This window comes from Maniola jurtina, chromosome 28 (genome assembly GCF_905333055.1).
Source record: "Maniola jurtina chromosome 28, ilManJurt1.1, whole genome shotgun sequence".
In the NCBI taxonomy this organism is placed as follows: domain Eukaryota; kingdom Metazoa; phylum Arthropoda; class Insecta; order Lepidoptera; family Nymphalidae; genus Maniola; species Maniola jurtina.
Window position 1 is genome coordinate 4245988 of NC_060056.1, and position 14606 is coordinate 4260593.

A 14606-nucleotide genomic window follows, 5' to 3' on the forward strand; every position below is an offset into this window, starting at 1 on the left:
GTTAGCGCAGAAGCTAGGCTATAATACATAGCCTACTGAATTCTTCACATTATAAAAGTTAAGGATAACCTAAGAATAGGACTTCGTCTGTGGTGGCGTTTGCTGGCGTGCGTGTTGTGACTTTTTCGAGTGTTTTTTTTTTGTTAAAACTGACTGGAAAGCGCTCTAAGGGCGTGCCGTGCGTGTGTCGGCGAGCGCCGGCACAGACGGGGTCCATACTTGTATAGTTTAGCTAACTTGTTACAAATAACTACAAACTTGACATTGGCTAATCATTGTAAAAGCCAGACCAGAGAGGAAAAAAAAAACCTAAGAATAAGGAACCAAAGACTAGACTTAGTCTACTTTTAGGCAATTAGGCATTGTAAGGTCTACATCTCCTGAGGAGGCTCGGGTGTCGGGGCGAAACGCGCGTCGAGTGGTGTTGGGATTTGTGTGGTGCTGCGTGGTGGTGGTGCGTGTGGCTTGCTTGGTGGCTGGATTTTCCTGCATGTTTATCAGTGGGAGGGCGGGCGGTGCATGTCGCACCATACACATTTCTTTAGTTCGGCGGATTATAGCAAATTAAGCTTTTGGTTCCTTGTATATCATGGACTTCCGCAAAGTAACGCCTGCTTCTATACTACATCTATACATATAATAAAATTGTAGAAAAGCGGTGTCTGTACAATGGAAATATATAAATAAAAAGTAGCAGGGGTTGTTATTATATCGATGCCGAACCCGAAATTGTAATTAATTTTTTTTTTGTCTGTTTGTCTGTGTGTTTGTGCACGCTAATATCAGAAACGGCTTATTCGATTTAGACACGGTTTTCACTAATATATTGTAGTAAGCTTCACTTAACATTTAGTGTTTATTTCATGTCAATCGGTTCATAAATAAAAAAATTATGTCAATTTAAAGAATCACGGCGAACATTTTTAACGTACAGAGTCTATGCTGCCCGAAAAGTCAATATTCCACGCGAACGAAGTCGCGGGCACAGCTAGTTTAAGAATAAGGTCTTAAAACAAGGACCTCAATATAAACAAAATGGAAACAAAAAGTGGAAAACACGAGGCCTACAATGGCGCGGCCAATCAGGGCGCCGCACTGCGCATCGAGCGCGGAATGTAGGTCACGTGGTTGCGGCCTGCTGCGGCTCGGCGGGGTTTGTCTTTGCCGACAACACCATTCAAAAAAAAAAACCTTATGGTTTTTTTTTTAATTTATTTAAGGGCTTTTATACATTTACATTTTATACATTCACAGTCTATACTTTTATAGTAGTATAATATGCTTTTCTCAGGAGCATATTTTTAATAGATGATTGTTGAATTGATGAATAGATGATCATGAACTTTTTTTTTAAATAAGAATATTAGCCATGTTAAATGACTAATATTCCCCTTTCCTCTCCAACTAAGCGTCAGGCTTGTGCTAGGAGTAGGTACGACAATAGTGCAACGGGCGGGGTTTGAACCGTCGACCTTTCGGTTTTCAGTCCACTCCTTTACCGGTTGAGCTATTGAGGCTCTAAAGGTTTATATTTTAACTATAAGGTCAAAAAAGGTCAAAAAACTATAAGGTCATAAACTTTTAATTAGATTATAATAGGGCTGACATGTAAATATACATGTGTAAATTAAAAATTTATAACACCCCCGACAAGTGAAGGTTACAGTAACTAGAAAAGAGCTGATAACTTTCAAACGGCTGAACCGATTTTCTTTGATTATAGCTAAGGACACTCGCGATCAAGCCACTACCAGATACTTTCAACTAAAGATTTTTATATAAACCTGTGAAGATGATATTGCCATTGACGTTATTAGAATGCCATAAGCCTATACTTTGTCTTATTAATTTACAAATTGCGAAAAACCAAATTAAATTTGAATTTCACGGGCAGATCCGTGTAGTGCACCTTAAGGTTTACAAAAAAAAAACTGGCCAAGTGCGAGTCAGAGTCGCGCACTGAGGAGTCCGTACTCAGGTGTTTTTTCCAACATTTTGCACAATAAATCAAAAACTATTATACATTAAAATAAATAAAAATATGTTTTAGGATGTACAGGTAAAGCCCTTTCATATGATACCCCACTTGGTATAGTTATCTTACTTTGAATATTGAAACACGTTTTAATTTTTTTTAATGATGTAACCACAAATTCGCGGTTTTCAGATTTATTCCTGTACTTGTGCTATAAGACCTACCTACCTGCCAAATTTCATGATTCTAGGTCAACGGGAAGTACCCTATAGGTTTCTTGACAGGCACGACGGACGGATGGACGGCCAAACAGACAGACAGACGGACAACAAAGTGATCCTATAAGGGTTCCGTTTTTCCTTTTGAGGTACGGAACCCTAAAAATCACGTGAAAACCTTTTCCTTAGACCCCTTAGACGATGCAAAAGCACTTGTAAAAAGTTTACTTGAATAAGAATATTATTCTATTCTATTCTAGCCTTTTTGAAAACTACGCACATTTTTTCTATTCGATGACGAAACAGCGTTTGAACACGATCCAGCGTTAAACTAAAAGGGCTATGGCAGGTTACATCGGAGAATCTAGGTCACCTAGCTGGCCTGGCCTAGCCAGCTTCAATGGGGCGATTTTCTTTATATATACAGATCGCTCTGAATAAAAGCCGAGAGTCTGTGGTCCAGCAATCACTAACCATAATGTGTAGTGATAATATTATACTAAAGTACCTAGCCTATGAAAAATCAAGCAACAAATTGTCACAAATTTTGAAAAATTTCATGCAGGTACATGTGTAAATTAATTTATAACATCCCCGACAAGTGAAGGTTACAGTAACTAGAAAATAACTGATAACTTTCAAACCGATTTTCTTGGATTATAGGATTATTGAACACTCTCGATCAAGCCGCCTTTCAAACAAAAAAAAACTAAATTAAAATCGGTTCATTAGTTTAGGAGCTACGATGCCACAGACAGATACACAGATACACACGTCAAACTTATAACACCCCTCTTTTTTGGGTCGGGGGTTAAAAGGGCTATGGCAGGTTACATCGGGGAATCTAGGTCACCCGGCTGGCCTGGTCTAGCTCAATGGGGTGATTTTCTTTACATACAGCTCGCTCTGAATAAAAACCGAGAGTCCGTGGTCAAGCGATAAAAAATAGATGCTCAGGCTGTATTTTACAAAATAGGTTATCGATTTTTGCCTTTCACAGAAAACAACAAAATCCATTTTAAAACAAGTATCTAAACAAAATATCTAGTCATCATAGTATCTGTGTATCTGTCTGTGGCATCGTAACTCCTAAACTAATGAACCGATTTTAATTTAGTTTTTTTGTTTGAAAGCTGGCTTGATCGAGAGTGTTCTTAGCTATAATCCAAGAAAATCGGTTCAGCCGTTTGAAAGTTATCAGCTCTTTTCTTGTTACTGTAACCTTCACTTGTCGGGGGTGTTACGCTTGTTTAAAAGTTTTTACAATATAAAATTTTAGAAACTTTATGCCCAAACTAATTTCTCAATTTTACTACGCATGTAGAGTAGAGTAGATAAAGATAGATAAAATAAAAGATAAGATAACAGATCACTTTACAGCAAGTGATTGTAAGCGCCTCTCTTAACTCTCGTCCTATAAGATATTCCAACTATTTTTTACCCGACTGCGGCAAAGCCAAAAGGAAGGGTTATGATTTTAGCAGTCTATGTATGTATGTATTCAGATTCTGTGTGTTCGACCGTAGTTCCTAAACCACTGCAACTGGGCCGATTTTGATGAATGAGGTGTCAATTGATTTGTTGTATAGGTCCGGGACCCGGGTGACATAGGCTATATTTTATACGAAAAAAATTGACCTAACGGATGTTACATCAAAAAAGTGGAGGTCTCCAAATTTTTTTTTTGCTATTGTACCGAGTGGGATGTCAAATGAAAGAAGAGAAAATTCTGAGCTTATGTATAAACTAGCTAATGCCCGCGACTTCGTTCGCGTGGATGTAGGTTTTTTTTAAATCCCGTAAGAACTCTTTGATTTTCCGGGATAAAAAGTAGCCTATGTGCTAATCCAGGGTATAATCTATCTCCATTCTAAATTTCAGCCCAATCCGTCCAGTAGTTTTTGTGTGAAGGAGTAACAAACATACACAACATACACACACACATACAAACTTTCGCCTTTATAATATTAGTGTGATAACATTAAAATATACCAAGCGACAGAAAAACAATTTTACTATAATATTTCAGCGTTTACTAAGACGATCGCAGTCGGGTTTTAATTTTCAACTTTATCTTGTTCATTTATAGACTAGCGCTTGGCTGCAATTAGACCTTAGCAAGTTATGATGCTGTGATAAGCTGTGATAGCTTAGTGGTTAGAACGTCCGCCTCCTAATCGGAGGTCGGGGGTTCGATCCCGGGCACGCACCACTAACTCTTCAGTTATGTGCGTTTTAAGCAATTAAATATCACTTGCTTTAACGGTGAAGGAAAACATCGTGAGGAAACCTGCATGCCTGAGAGTTCTCCATGTTGTTAATGGTATGTGAAGTCTGCCAATCCGCATTGGGCCAGCGTGGCAGGCTATGGCCTAAACCCTTCTCATTCTGATAAGGAGACCTGTACTCAATAGTGGGACGGAAATGGGTTGATCATGATGATGATGAAGTTATGATGCAGCTTAAGATGGACTATTAAGATGACAACTAGGTATAAACTTGTTTTATCCATACTAACACAACCCTACCAGAGGACTTCGTCTGTGTTGGTGTTAGCTGGCGGCCGTGCTCTGCCTTTTTGGAGTGTTTTTTTTGTTAAAACTGACTGGAAAGCGCTCTAAAGGGGTGCCGTGCGTGTGTCGGCGAGCGCCGGCACAGACGGAGTCCACACTTGTATAGTTTAACTAACTTGTTACAAATAACTACAAACTTGACATTGGCTAATCTTTGTAAAGCCAGACGAGAGAGGAAAAAAAGAACCCTACCAGAAAAGCCGTGCCGCCAAGCAATTAAGCGTTCCTGTACGATGCCGAGTAGAAACCAAAGGGGTGTGGATTTAATAAAAACTTCCATAGCCCTTCCGAGCTAACCCGCTTCCATTTTAGACTTCATCACTTACCACCAGGTGAGATGCAGTCAAGGGCAGATTTTATCTGAATTAAAAAATCTGAAACTCGCCTTTCAGTAGGTACCTATGTCGAATGGTAGTTATGAAGAATGCATACAAACATCCATTGTTCTTTCGTTACGTTGACTGCAAAATGTTTGACGTTCCTTCCTGTGTGATTCTGATTCGAACTAACGAAACATTCGTTGTTTTGCTTAAAAAAAGCCAAGTGCGAGTCAGACTCGCGAACCGAGGGTTCCGTACTCGGGTATTTTTTCCAACATTTTGCACGATAAATCAAAACTATACGTATAGTACTACTATATGTATAAAAATAAATAAAAATCTGTTTTAGAATGTACAGGTAAAGCCCTTTCATATGATACCCCACTTGGTATAGTTATCTTACTTTGAAAATGTAAACCCATTTTTTTTAATGAATTAACCATAAATTCACGGTTTTCGGATTCATTCCTTTCCTTGTGCTAAAAGACCTACCTACCTACCTTTCATGATTCTAGGTCAACGGGAAGTACCCTATAGGTTTTCTTGACAGACACGACGGACAGACGGACAGACAGACAGACAACACAGTGATCTCAAACACTTTGTAAATGTGTTTTATTAACAAATAAATAAATAAAAAATCCTATAAGGGTTCCGTTTTTCCTTTTGAGATACGAAACCCTACAAACCGGCCAAGTGCGAGCCGCACTCGCCCACAAAAGGTGCCAAGTGACAGTAGACAGCCATGCCTGTACACACAGGCGATGGCCGTTGGAGCCGGAAAATCCTTGAGTGGAGACCGCGTTTAAGCAAGCGTAGTGTGGGACGCCCTCCAGCACGATGGACCGACGATATAAAGCGGCTGGCGGGAAGTGGCTGGATGAGGAAGGCCGAGGACCGGGTGTGGTGGCGCTCTTTAGAGAAGGTCTATGTCCAACAGTGGACTTCCACAGGCTGATGATGATGATGATGATGTACGTTTATCGGTTGACGAATACGAAAGCCATTCAATATTACAAAAAAAAGAACCGACGATATAAAGCGGCAGGCGGGAAGTGGCTGGATGAGGAAGGCTGAGGACCGGGTGTGGTGGCGCTCTATAGGGAAGGCCTATGTCCAACAGTGGACGTCCACAGGCTGATGATGATGATAATGGTGCACGTTTATCGGTTGACGAATACGAAAGCCATTCAATATTACAAAAAAAAAGGGGCCGACGATATAAAGCGGCTGGCGGGAAGTGGCTGAATGAGGAAGGCTGAGGACCGGGCGTGGTGGCGCTCTATAGGGAAGGCCTATGTCCAACAGTGGACTTCCACAGGCTGATGATGATGATGCACGTTTGTTGGTTGACGAATACGAAAGCCATTCAATAAAAAAAAAAACTTTATGTTATGTCATACAACGGGGTGGATCGATTGGTAGGTGTATATGTAACTGGGTCACGGAGGTCGGCCGAGTGTGGTGTTTTTACAAGGTTAATTTTTAACCCCCGACCCAAAAAGAGGGGTGTTATAAGTTTGACGTGTGTATCTGTGTATCTGTGGATCTGTGTATCTGTCTGTGGCATCCTAGCTCCTAAACGGATAGACCGATTTCAAATTAGTTTTTTTTGTTTGAAAGGTGGCTTGATCGAGAGTGTTCTTAGCTATAATCGAAGATAATCGGTTCAGCCGTTTGAAAGTAATCAGCTCTTTTCTAGTTTTCTTATAGAGGTTTTTGTGTCGGGGGTTTTTTAAATTTTAAGTTATACTGACAAATATACAACCATATATCCTACTAATATTATAAACGCAAACGCAGTATGGGACCTCCAACCCACTGGACTGACGACCTTAAGGTGCATGACACGGGTTTGCCCGCGAAATTCAAATTTAATTTGGTTTTTCGCAATTTGTAAACTAATACATACAAGAAAGTAGGCTTATGGCATTCTAATTCCGACAATGGCAGTATCATCCTCACATGTTTATATAAAAATCTTTACTTGAAAGGGTCCAGTTTAAGAAATTAGTTATATTAGGATCGACTAATTTGCGAGTAAATCACGTCAAACTCATTATTTTGACTAATTTTTAGGGTTCCGTACCTCAAAAGGAAAAACGGTACCCTTATAGGATCACTTTGTTGTCTGTCTGTCCATCTATCCGTCGTGTCTGTCAAGAAAACTTAGAACCATCTTAACCAATTTGGAAAATAGAAATTTCCACTTAGATACAGGAATTCGTCCTACATAGCTTCAAACTGTTCAAGCTATTTCCCAAACTTCGATAAATTATATTACAGTCAGCGAGGGAAATGCTAAAAATTTCATAAATCGCAAAAACTTATACCATACATTTTATAGGACACCCGAACCTTTTAAGATACGTACAATATCTATAAGTTTTTTAAATCCATACTGTAATATTATAAATGCGAAAGTGTGTCTGTCTGCTATCTTATCACGGCTCAACAGTTTAACCGATTCTGACGAAATGTGCTACAAAGTTAGCTTATATCCCGGGGACGGACATAGGCTACTTTTTATCCCCGAAAATCAAAGAGTTCCCACAGGATTCCTAAATACCCATCCGCTTAACCGATTTGTATGAAAGGTACCGAGGTAGCTTGCGTCCCTGTAATTGACATAGGCAACTTTTTATCAAGAAAAATCAAACAATTCCCACGGGCTCTGTAAAAACCTAAATCCACGCGGACGAAGTCGCGGGCATCCTCTAGTTCCATTATAAATTAGCCCTTGATTGCAATCTCACCTGGTGGTAAAGTGATAATGCAATCTAACTTAGGGTATGGTGGATTTTATCATACCTATAACCTCTTATCGGTTTCTACGCTGAACGCTAAATCGCTTGGTGGCAAGACTGCCGGTAGGGTATCCATTAGAATGTACATATATATGGAAACTGACAGACTGACTGTGTGCTAATCCAGGATATTATCTATCTCCATTCCAAATTTCAGCCAAATCACACATACATAAATACACACATACACACAAACTTTCGCCTTCATAATATTAGTGTGATATAGAAAAATACTACGACTTTACCTGAAAACCATGAAATCTATTTTTCTTGAAAATTCTCGTACTTCTTTAGAAATCATTAAAATCATACATTAAAATCATATAACTAAAGGTTTATTTCGCGTCCTTTCTATTAGCTTACAGAAAATTTACTGAAAAATTAAGTTCTATTAGCTCACAGAAAAACTGAAAAACACTATTTTTTCGTGTAACTTTTCAAAAACATGTTTTCCTCCTAATACCGTGCGAAGATGTGAAAAAGCAAATGAAATTGGTATTTTTTGCCAGAAAACGATGAAAACATGAGATATCATTAAAATTAGAGTAAAATTACAGTATTCAGCGTAATAGTTTCTTTATCGTGTGAAATGTCGAAAAAATACGATTGTAGACGGAACCCTCGGTACGCGAGTCTAACTCGCACTTGGCCGGTTTTTTTCTTGCATAAAATTCAAAAAATTCAAAATTCAAAATATTTTTATTCAATTAGACTTTTACAAGTACTTTTGAATCGTCAAAAGAATCTACCACTGGTTCGAAATGCCTTTCCTACCGAGAAGAACCAGCAAGAAACTCGGCGGTTGCTCTTTTCAAAGATTTGACATACAATATTATGCCATGTATAAAAGCAATTGAAGTCCCGCGCATTGCTGGAGCGAATTGCAGGTCAAATCCACGCTCTTTTATCATTTACATAATCTTCGATAGTATAATATGCTTTTCTCAGGAGCATATTTTTAATAGATTTTTTGAACCTGTGTAAAGGCAAGTCCAAAATTGGCTGAGGAATTTTGTTATAAAAGATTATACCCATTCCCACAAATGACTTTTCGTATCATGCCATAACTCATACGAAACTAGGTACGTTCCACATAGAAAATTTACTGAAAAACGCTGTTTTTTTCTAATGAATAACAATGAAATCGTAAAATTATGAATATCATGAATTTTCTTCGTCTGTTCCAAAACGTACAAGTGTAAATTAAAAATTTATAACACCCCCGACGATCCAAAGTATTTGAGTTTTCCAAAACATCATTTTCAAATAAATAATTATGTATTTAGGCAACGTCCATCTTGACAGCTTGACATTTGTCAATTGACATAATATTAAGAACCTAACGGTTATCTAACCTTCTTTTATACAAGAAAACTAGAAAAGAGCTGATAACTCTTAAACGGCTGAACCAATTTTTTTGGATTATAGCTAAGAACACTCTCGATCAAGCCACCTTTCAAACAAAAAAAACTAAATTAAAATCGGTTCATTCGTTTAGGCGCTACGATGCCACAGACAGATACACAGATACACAGATACACAGACACACAGATACACAGATACACACGTCAAACTTATAACACCCCTCTTTTTGGGTCGGGGGTTAAAAAATGGCACTTTTCGTTCACGTGATTTGCTTTCCAAAATTGTCTCGTTTTTGGAAATAACGTAAATCCACGAAAACCATGAGAAAATTACGAATTTCCATTAGAATTGGGATATTCGGAGCAGCTGATATGGGTCTTAAGGCTTCCTTGGCGGTTATTTCTTACGTGTTATGAGCAAAATGCTACAATTTTCCCCTAAATCATCCACGTCATACGATAAGTATGAAATTCAATCACGTATTATGTCAATCATATGATTAGAGGCAGTTTTGTTTGGCGGCACTATAAGTGTACTTAGTTTTATTATCTCACACACGAAATTCACTGAAAAAAAACGCTGATTTTTGAAGAAAAACATGAGATTTCTTCCAAGCACCGTCCAAAGGTGTGTAAAAGCACAAGAAATTGGCATTTTTCATGTAAATTTTACCGAAAAACATGATTTTCCATTAGAATTAGGGTAAAAGCACAGTTTTCAGGGCACCTGATATGGTTCTTCAGGCTTCCACGCGTCAGATTTACTAAGCTTACCCAGGCCACTTCTTATGTATACTATTACTTAGAAAAATACATAAATTTATCTGAAAATCATGAAAACCGACTATTTTTTCTTGAAAATTCGCATCCACGTCATTAGAAACTAAAATTCAATCGCTTCCAATGAAATCATATGGTAGAGGCATCGATGTGGTAGAGGTAGTTTTGTTTGACGTCGTTATAAGTTATCATCTCACATAGAAAATTCACTTAAAAACGCTGATTTTTCATGAAAAACATGAGTTTTCTTCCAAGCACCATCCAAAGGTGTGTAAAAGCACACGAAATCGGCATTTTTCATGTAAATTTTACCGAAAAACATGATTTTCCATTAGAATTAGTGTAAAAGCACAGTTTTCAGGGCACCTTATATGGTTCTTCAGGCTTCCACGCGTCAGATTTACTAAGCTTACCCAGGCCACTTCTTATGTATACTATTACATAGAAAAATACTTAAATTTTGTCTGAAAATTATGAAAACCGACTACGTTTTCTTGGAAATTCGCATCCATGTCATTAGAAACTGAAATTCAACCACCTCTAATGAAAATCATATGGTAGAGGTAGTTTTGTTTGACGTCGTTATAAGTTATCATCTCACATAGAAAATTCACTGAAAAACGCTGATTTTTCATGAAAAACACGAGTTTTCTTCCTAGCACCGTCCAAAGGTGTGTAAAAGCACACGAAATCGGCATTTTTCATGTAAATTTTACCGAAAAACATGATTTTCCATTAGAATTAGGGTAAAAGCACAGTTTTCAGGGCACCTTATATGGTTCTTCAGGCTTCCACGCGTCAGATTTACTAAGCTTACCCAGGCCACTTCTTATGTATACTATTACATAGAAAAATACATAAATTTATCTGAAAATCATGAAAACCGACTATTTTTTCTTGAAAATTCGCATCCACGTCATTAGAAACTGAAATTCAACTACCTCCAATGAAAATCATATGGTAGAGTTAGTTTTGTTTGACGTCGTTATAAGAACTCATCATCTCACACGGAAAATTCACTGAAAAACGCTGATTTTTCATGAAAAACACGAGTTTTCTCCCTAGCACCGTTTGGAGATGTGATAAAGCACATGAAATTCGCATTTTTCATGTAAGTTTGACTAGAAAACACGATTTTTCGTTGGGATTAGGGTAATAAGCACAGTTTTCAGGGCACCTGATATGGTTCTTCAGGCTTCCCAGGGTAGGAGACACTGCGCCTGTAATCCGGAGGCCGAGGCGGAGCGGGCGCGCGCCTCCAGGGGGCGAAGGCCGAGGGCTGCGGCGGCTGCGGCGCGCCCCACCTGTATTGCGGAGCCCTGCGGAAGGGCGCCCGGTACTGGCGCTCATCGTCGACGCTTGGTGCGCCGGGGTATTGTAACTCTCCCATCCGCGCATACGTCCGACCCGCGCGGCGGTCGGAGCTGGACTGGCGATAAGTCTTATCTGGCGGGTCGATGGGCTGCGCGCGCACGCTGTCACTTGCTCTGTTCCGTTTCCCCTCATTGTTTGTGGCAGTACTGCCTGCATTGGGTATACACTGCGTCGGTATCGTTCGGCCACTGCCTTGGCGCTTCAGCGACCGCTAAAGCCTGTAAGGGTGCCTGTTCACTGAAGCGAAGCGGAGCGGAGATGTGTTCAGGAGTTACAAAGGGTTCATCATCATCATAAGTCAGAATAAGTCGTCTAAAGATGTCTCCGCTCTACTTCAGTGGTCAGATACCCTAACAACGTGTTGACAATCGGACATCTCAGCTAGATTCAAAAAAAGATATTATGTAAATTATAGCCCATATTACATCTAGATGGCTTTCCAATGGTGCAAGAATTATTAAAATCGGTTCAGTAGTTACTAAACAGCAACACTTTATTAGCTGGCTAATTCGCTGAGCAATGTCGGTGACTCTGGTTCTCCTACGGATTTCACCCTTAGTGTAGATTAATGACGTCACTACGGTGCGCAATGGCAGTAGCGCGAAACCTACGCGGGCTATAGACCCTGTCAGTTGGTCTATTTCATTTCCTATCATTGTTTGTGGAAGTACTATCTGCATTGGGTATACCTACACTGCGTTGGTATCGTTGGCCAAGGCTTTACCTATAAGGGTGCCTGTTCACTGAAGGGAGCGGAGTGGAGCGGAGGGGAGCGGAACATCAGCTAATAGTTGAATATCTAAGATAATCCATTTACAACCTCTCGCACTGCCAAGGGAAACTGGTAGCGTTCTCTTATAGAGATAAGTGCTTCCCTGTCCACTTTTTCTTTCTCTAATGGTGATAATAATTAATTACTTATTTTATTTTGTTTTTTATTTGTACCAGTAATTTGTAACAATAAAGAGAAAAAGAAAGAAAAAGTGGACAGGGAAGCCCTTATCTCTATTAGAGATCTCTACCATATTTCTTTCTAATTAATTATTTATTTTATTTTTTATTTTTACCAGAAAATTGTAATAAAAAAGAGAAAAAAAACAAGAAAAAAACTGGTCAAGTGCGAGTCGTACTCACGTACTTAGGGTTCCGTACCATCGATTTAGTATATTAATTTTTTCGTGAACACATTTTAATAATTTTTTTAATACAGTTGCTCAAAAAGTGGCGTATTGCAGGGACGTATAGCGTTCGGGATGTGGGCTATTACATAATCGTGCTTTTTTTTTACCTTTCCCGCACTCGTGCTTTTTCTTTCCCAACTGTCAAAATATTAAAAAGAAAAACCAACCATGAAGTTTTTACTAAAAAAATTCATAGAAGTTTTTATGATTCATGCAAATACGTATATTTCTAAAAAGAAGCTACTAATTTGTTTCAATATCAGATTTAATGATTTGATTGAATGAGTTTGGTTAGGTTTCATTTCATTTCATCTCATTAAATTTCATTTTCATTTCATATCAATAAAAAACTTCTACTGAAGACTTGGCTGTATGGGCATAGTTCCCTTTGCCTACCAGAATGGGTGAAGAAAAAAAAAACTCTACTTATATTCTACGGTTGGCGCCATTTTCCAGAAATTTTCTTTGCAAGTTTAGTTGTTGGTTGCCTAAAATAAGTAATTTCGACCTTAGTTTTTTATATCTATTAACAATAAAGTTGTTTTAAATTAAATTAAATTAAGTTAGTTGAGTTTATTGTGTTTTTATTATTTTATTAAATTGCTTCATTTTTTCGCAACTGTATTAAAAATAGTCGTTCAGTACACGTGCGGAACCGTCATTGCAACTCGTTCCGACTGTCAACCCTCGCCTTCAGCTACGCCTCGGCTCGGGTAGACATTTGTCGGAACTCTTTGCAATGACAGCCTTTCCGCACTTGTAATGAAATATACTATTTTTTGTGATGTAATCACAAATTCACTGTTTTCGGATTTATTCCTTTACTTGTGCTATACGACCTACCTACCCACCACATGATTCTAGGTTAACGGGAAGTACCTTAGGTTTTCTTGACACGACGGATGGGTAGACGGGCAGACGGATCTTATAAGGGTTCCGTTTTTCCTTTTGAGTTACGGAACCCTAAAAATTGATGTAAAGGTGATAACTGATAATATTACTTACTTAAACTTCTTTGCGCCTTGGTACTATCCAACACTAGCTTCTCCTTTCAGCAAAGGTTGCCTGGTAGAGATTGCTCTAAGCAATAAGGCCGCCTTTGCACACAATTGTTTTTTCTGTTTTCTTCTTTCTGTGTTGTGTTCCTTTACATGTGTTTTTGTGTGCAACAAATAAATTAAAAGCTACAGCTCTCTCTCTGTAGGTATTACGAGTTACGGTAGGTATAGGTATGCCGTTGTCCGCATCGGGATAAGTTTTGGCCTACAGCTGTTTTGCAGTGTAGTGTCGCAACAGGTCTGTTATCTAACTATTCAGCATATAAATTGATCAAAGGTACTTCCTACCCCACCTTTAGGATTGCCAAGTGCCCCGCCTATCTGTCTGTCTGCTACCTTTTCACGATACTGACGAAAGTTGGTACAGGGTCAGCTTATATCCCGGGGACGGACATAGGCTATTTTGTTATCCCGGAAAATCAAAGAGTTCCCACGGGATTCTTAAAAAATCTAAATCCTCGTGGATTTAGATTTTTTAAGAATCCCGTGAGTCGCGGGCATCATCTAGGTTTGTATAAATTGATCAAAGTACCCTGACTTCCTATCTTACCTTTAGGATTGCCAGGTGCCCCGTATTCCAGGGCAAGTTCAAATTCAAAATGTTTTTATTCAATCAAACTTTTACGAGTGCTTTTGAATCGTCAAAATAATCTACCACTGGTTCGGAATGCCGTTCCTACCAAGAAGAATCAGCAAGAAACTCGGCGGTTGCTCTTTTCAACTGTTCAATTTACAATAATATGCCATACTGTACTATACAAGTAACACAGAAACCCGTGATTAAAATTCAAAATATTTTTATTCAATTAGACTTTTACAGTACTTTTGAATCGTAAAGAGCATTTACCACTGGTTCGGAATGCCTTTCCTACCGAGAAGAACCAGCAAGAATTTTGAAAACAAGTGTAAATTAAAAATTTATAACACCCCCGACAAGTGAAGGTTATGTGACTAGA

General features: G+C 38.7%; 1 protein-coding gene across 3 annotated transcripts in view; it reads right to left on the reverse strand.

Annotated features, from left to right (window-relative positions):
• Window positions 1-11474, reverse strand: part of LOC123879574 (translational regulator orb2-like) — a 66791-nt gene extending 55317 nt beyond the window's left edge. The window contains exon 1 of one of the 3 annotated variants that reach the window (XM_045927362.1): window positions 11215-11474. In XM_045927362.1, the coding sequence (XP_045783318.1) occupies window positions 11215-11427 (213 nt within the window). In that variant the 5' untranslated portion in view covers window positions 11428-11474. Of the gene's footprint in view, window positions 1-9984; window positions 10002-11214 lie in introns of those variants that run through there. The other 2 variants (XM_045927357.1, XM_045927358.1) reach the window with 2 other exon arrangements.
• Between the last annotated feature and the right edge of the window lie 3132 nt (window positions 11475-14606).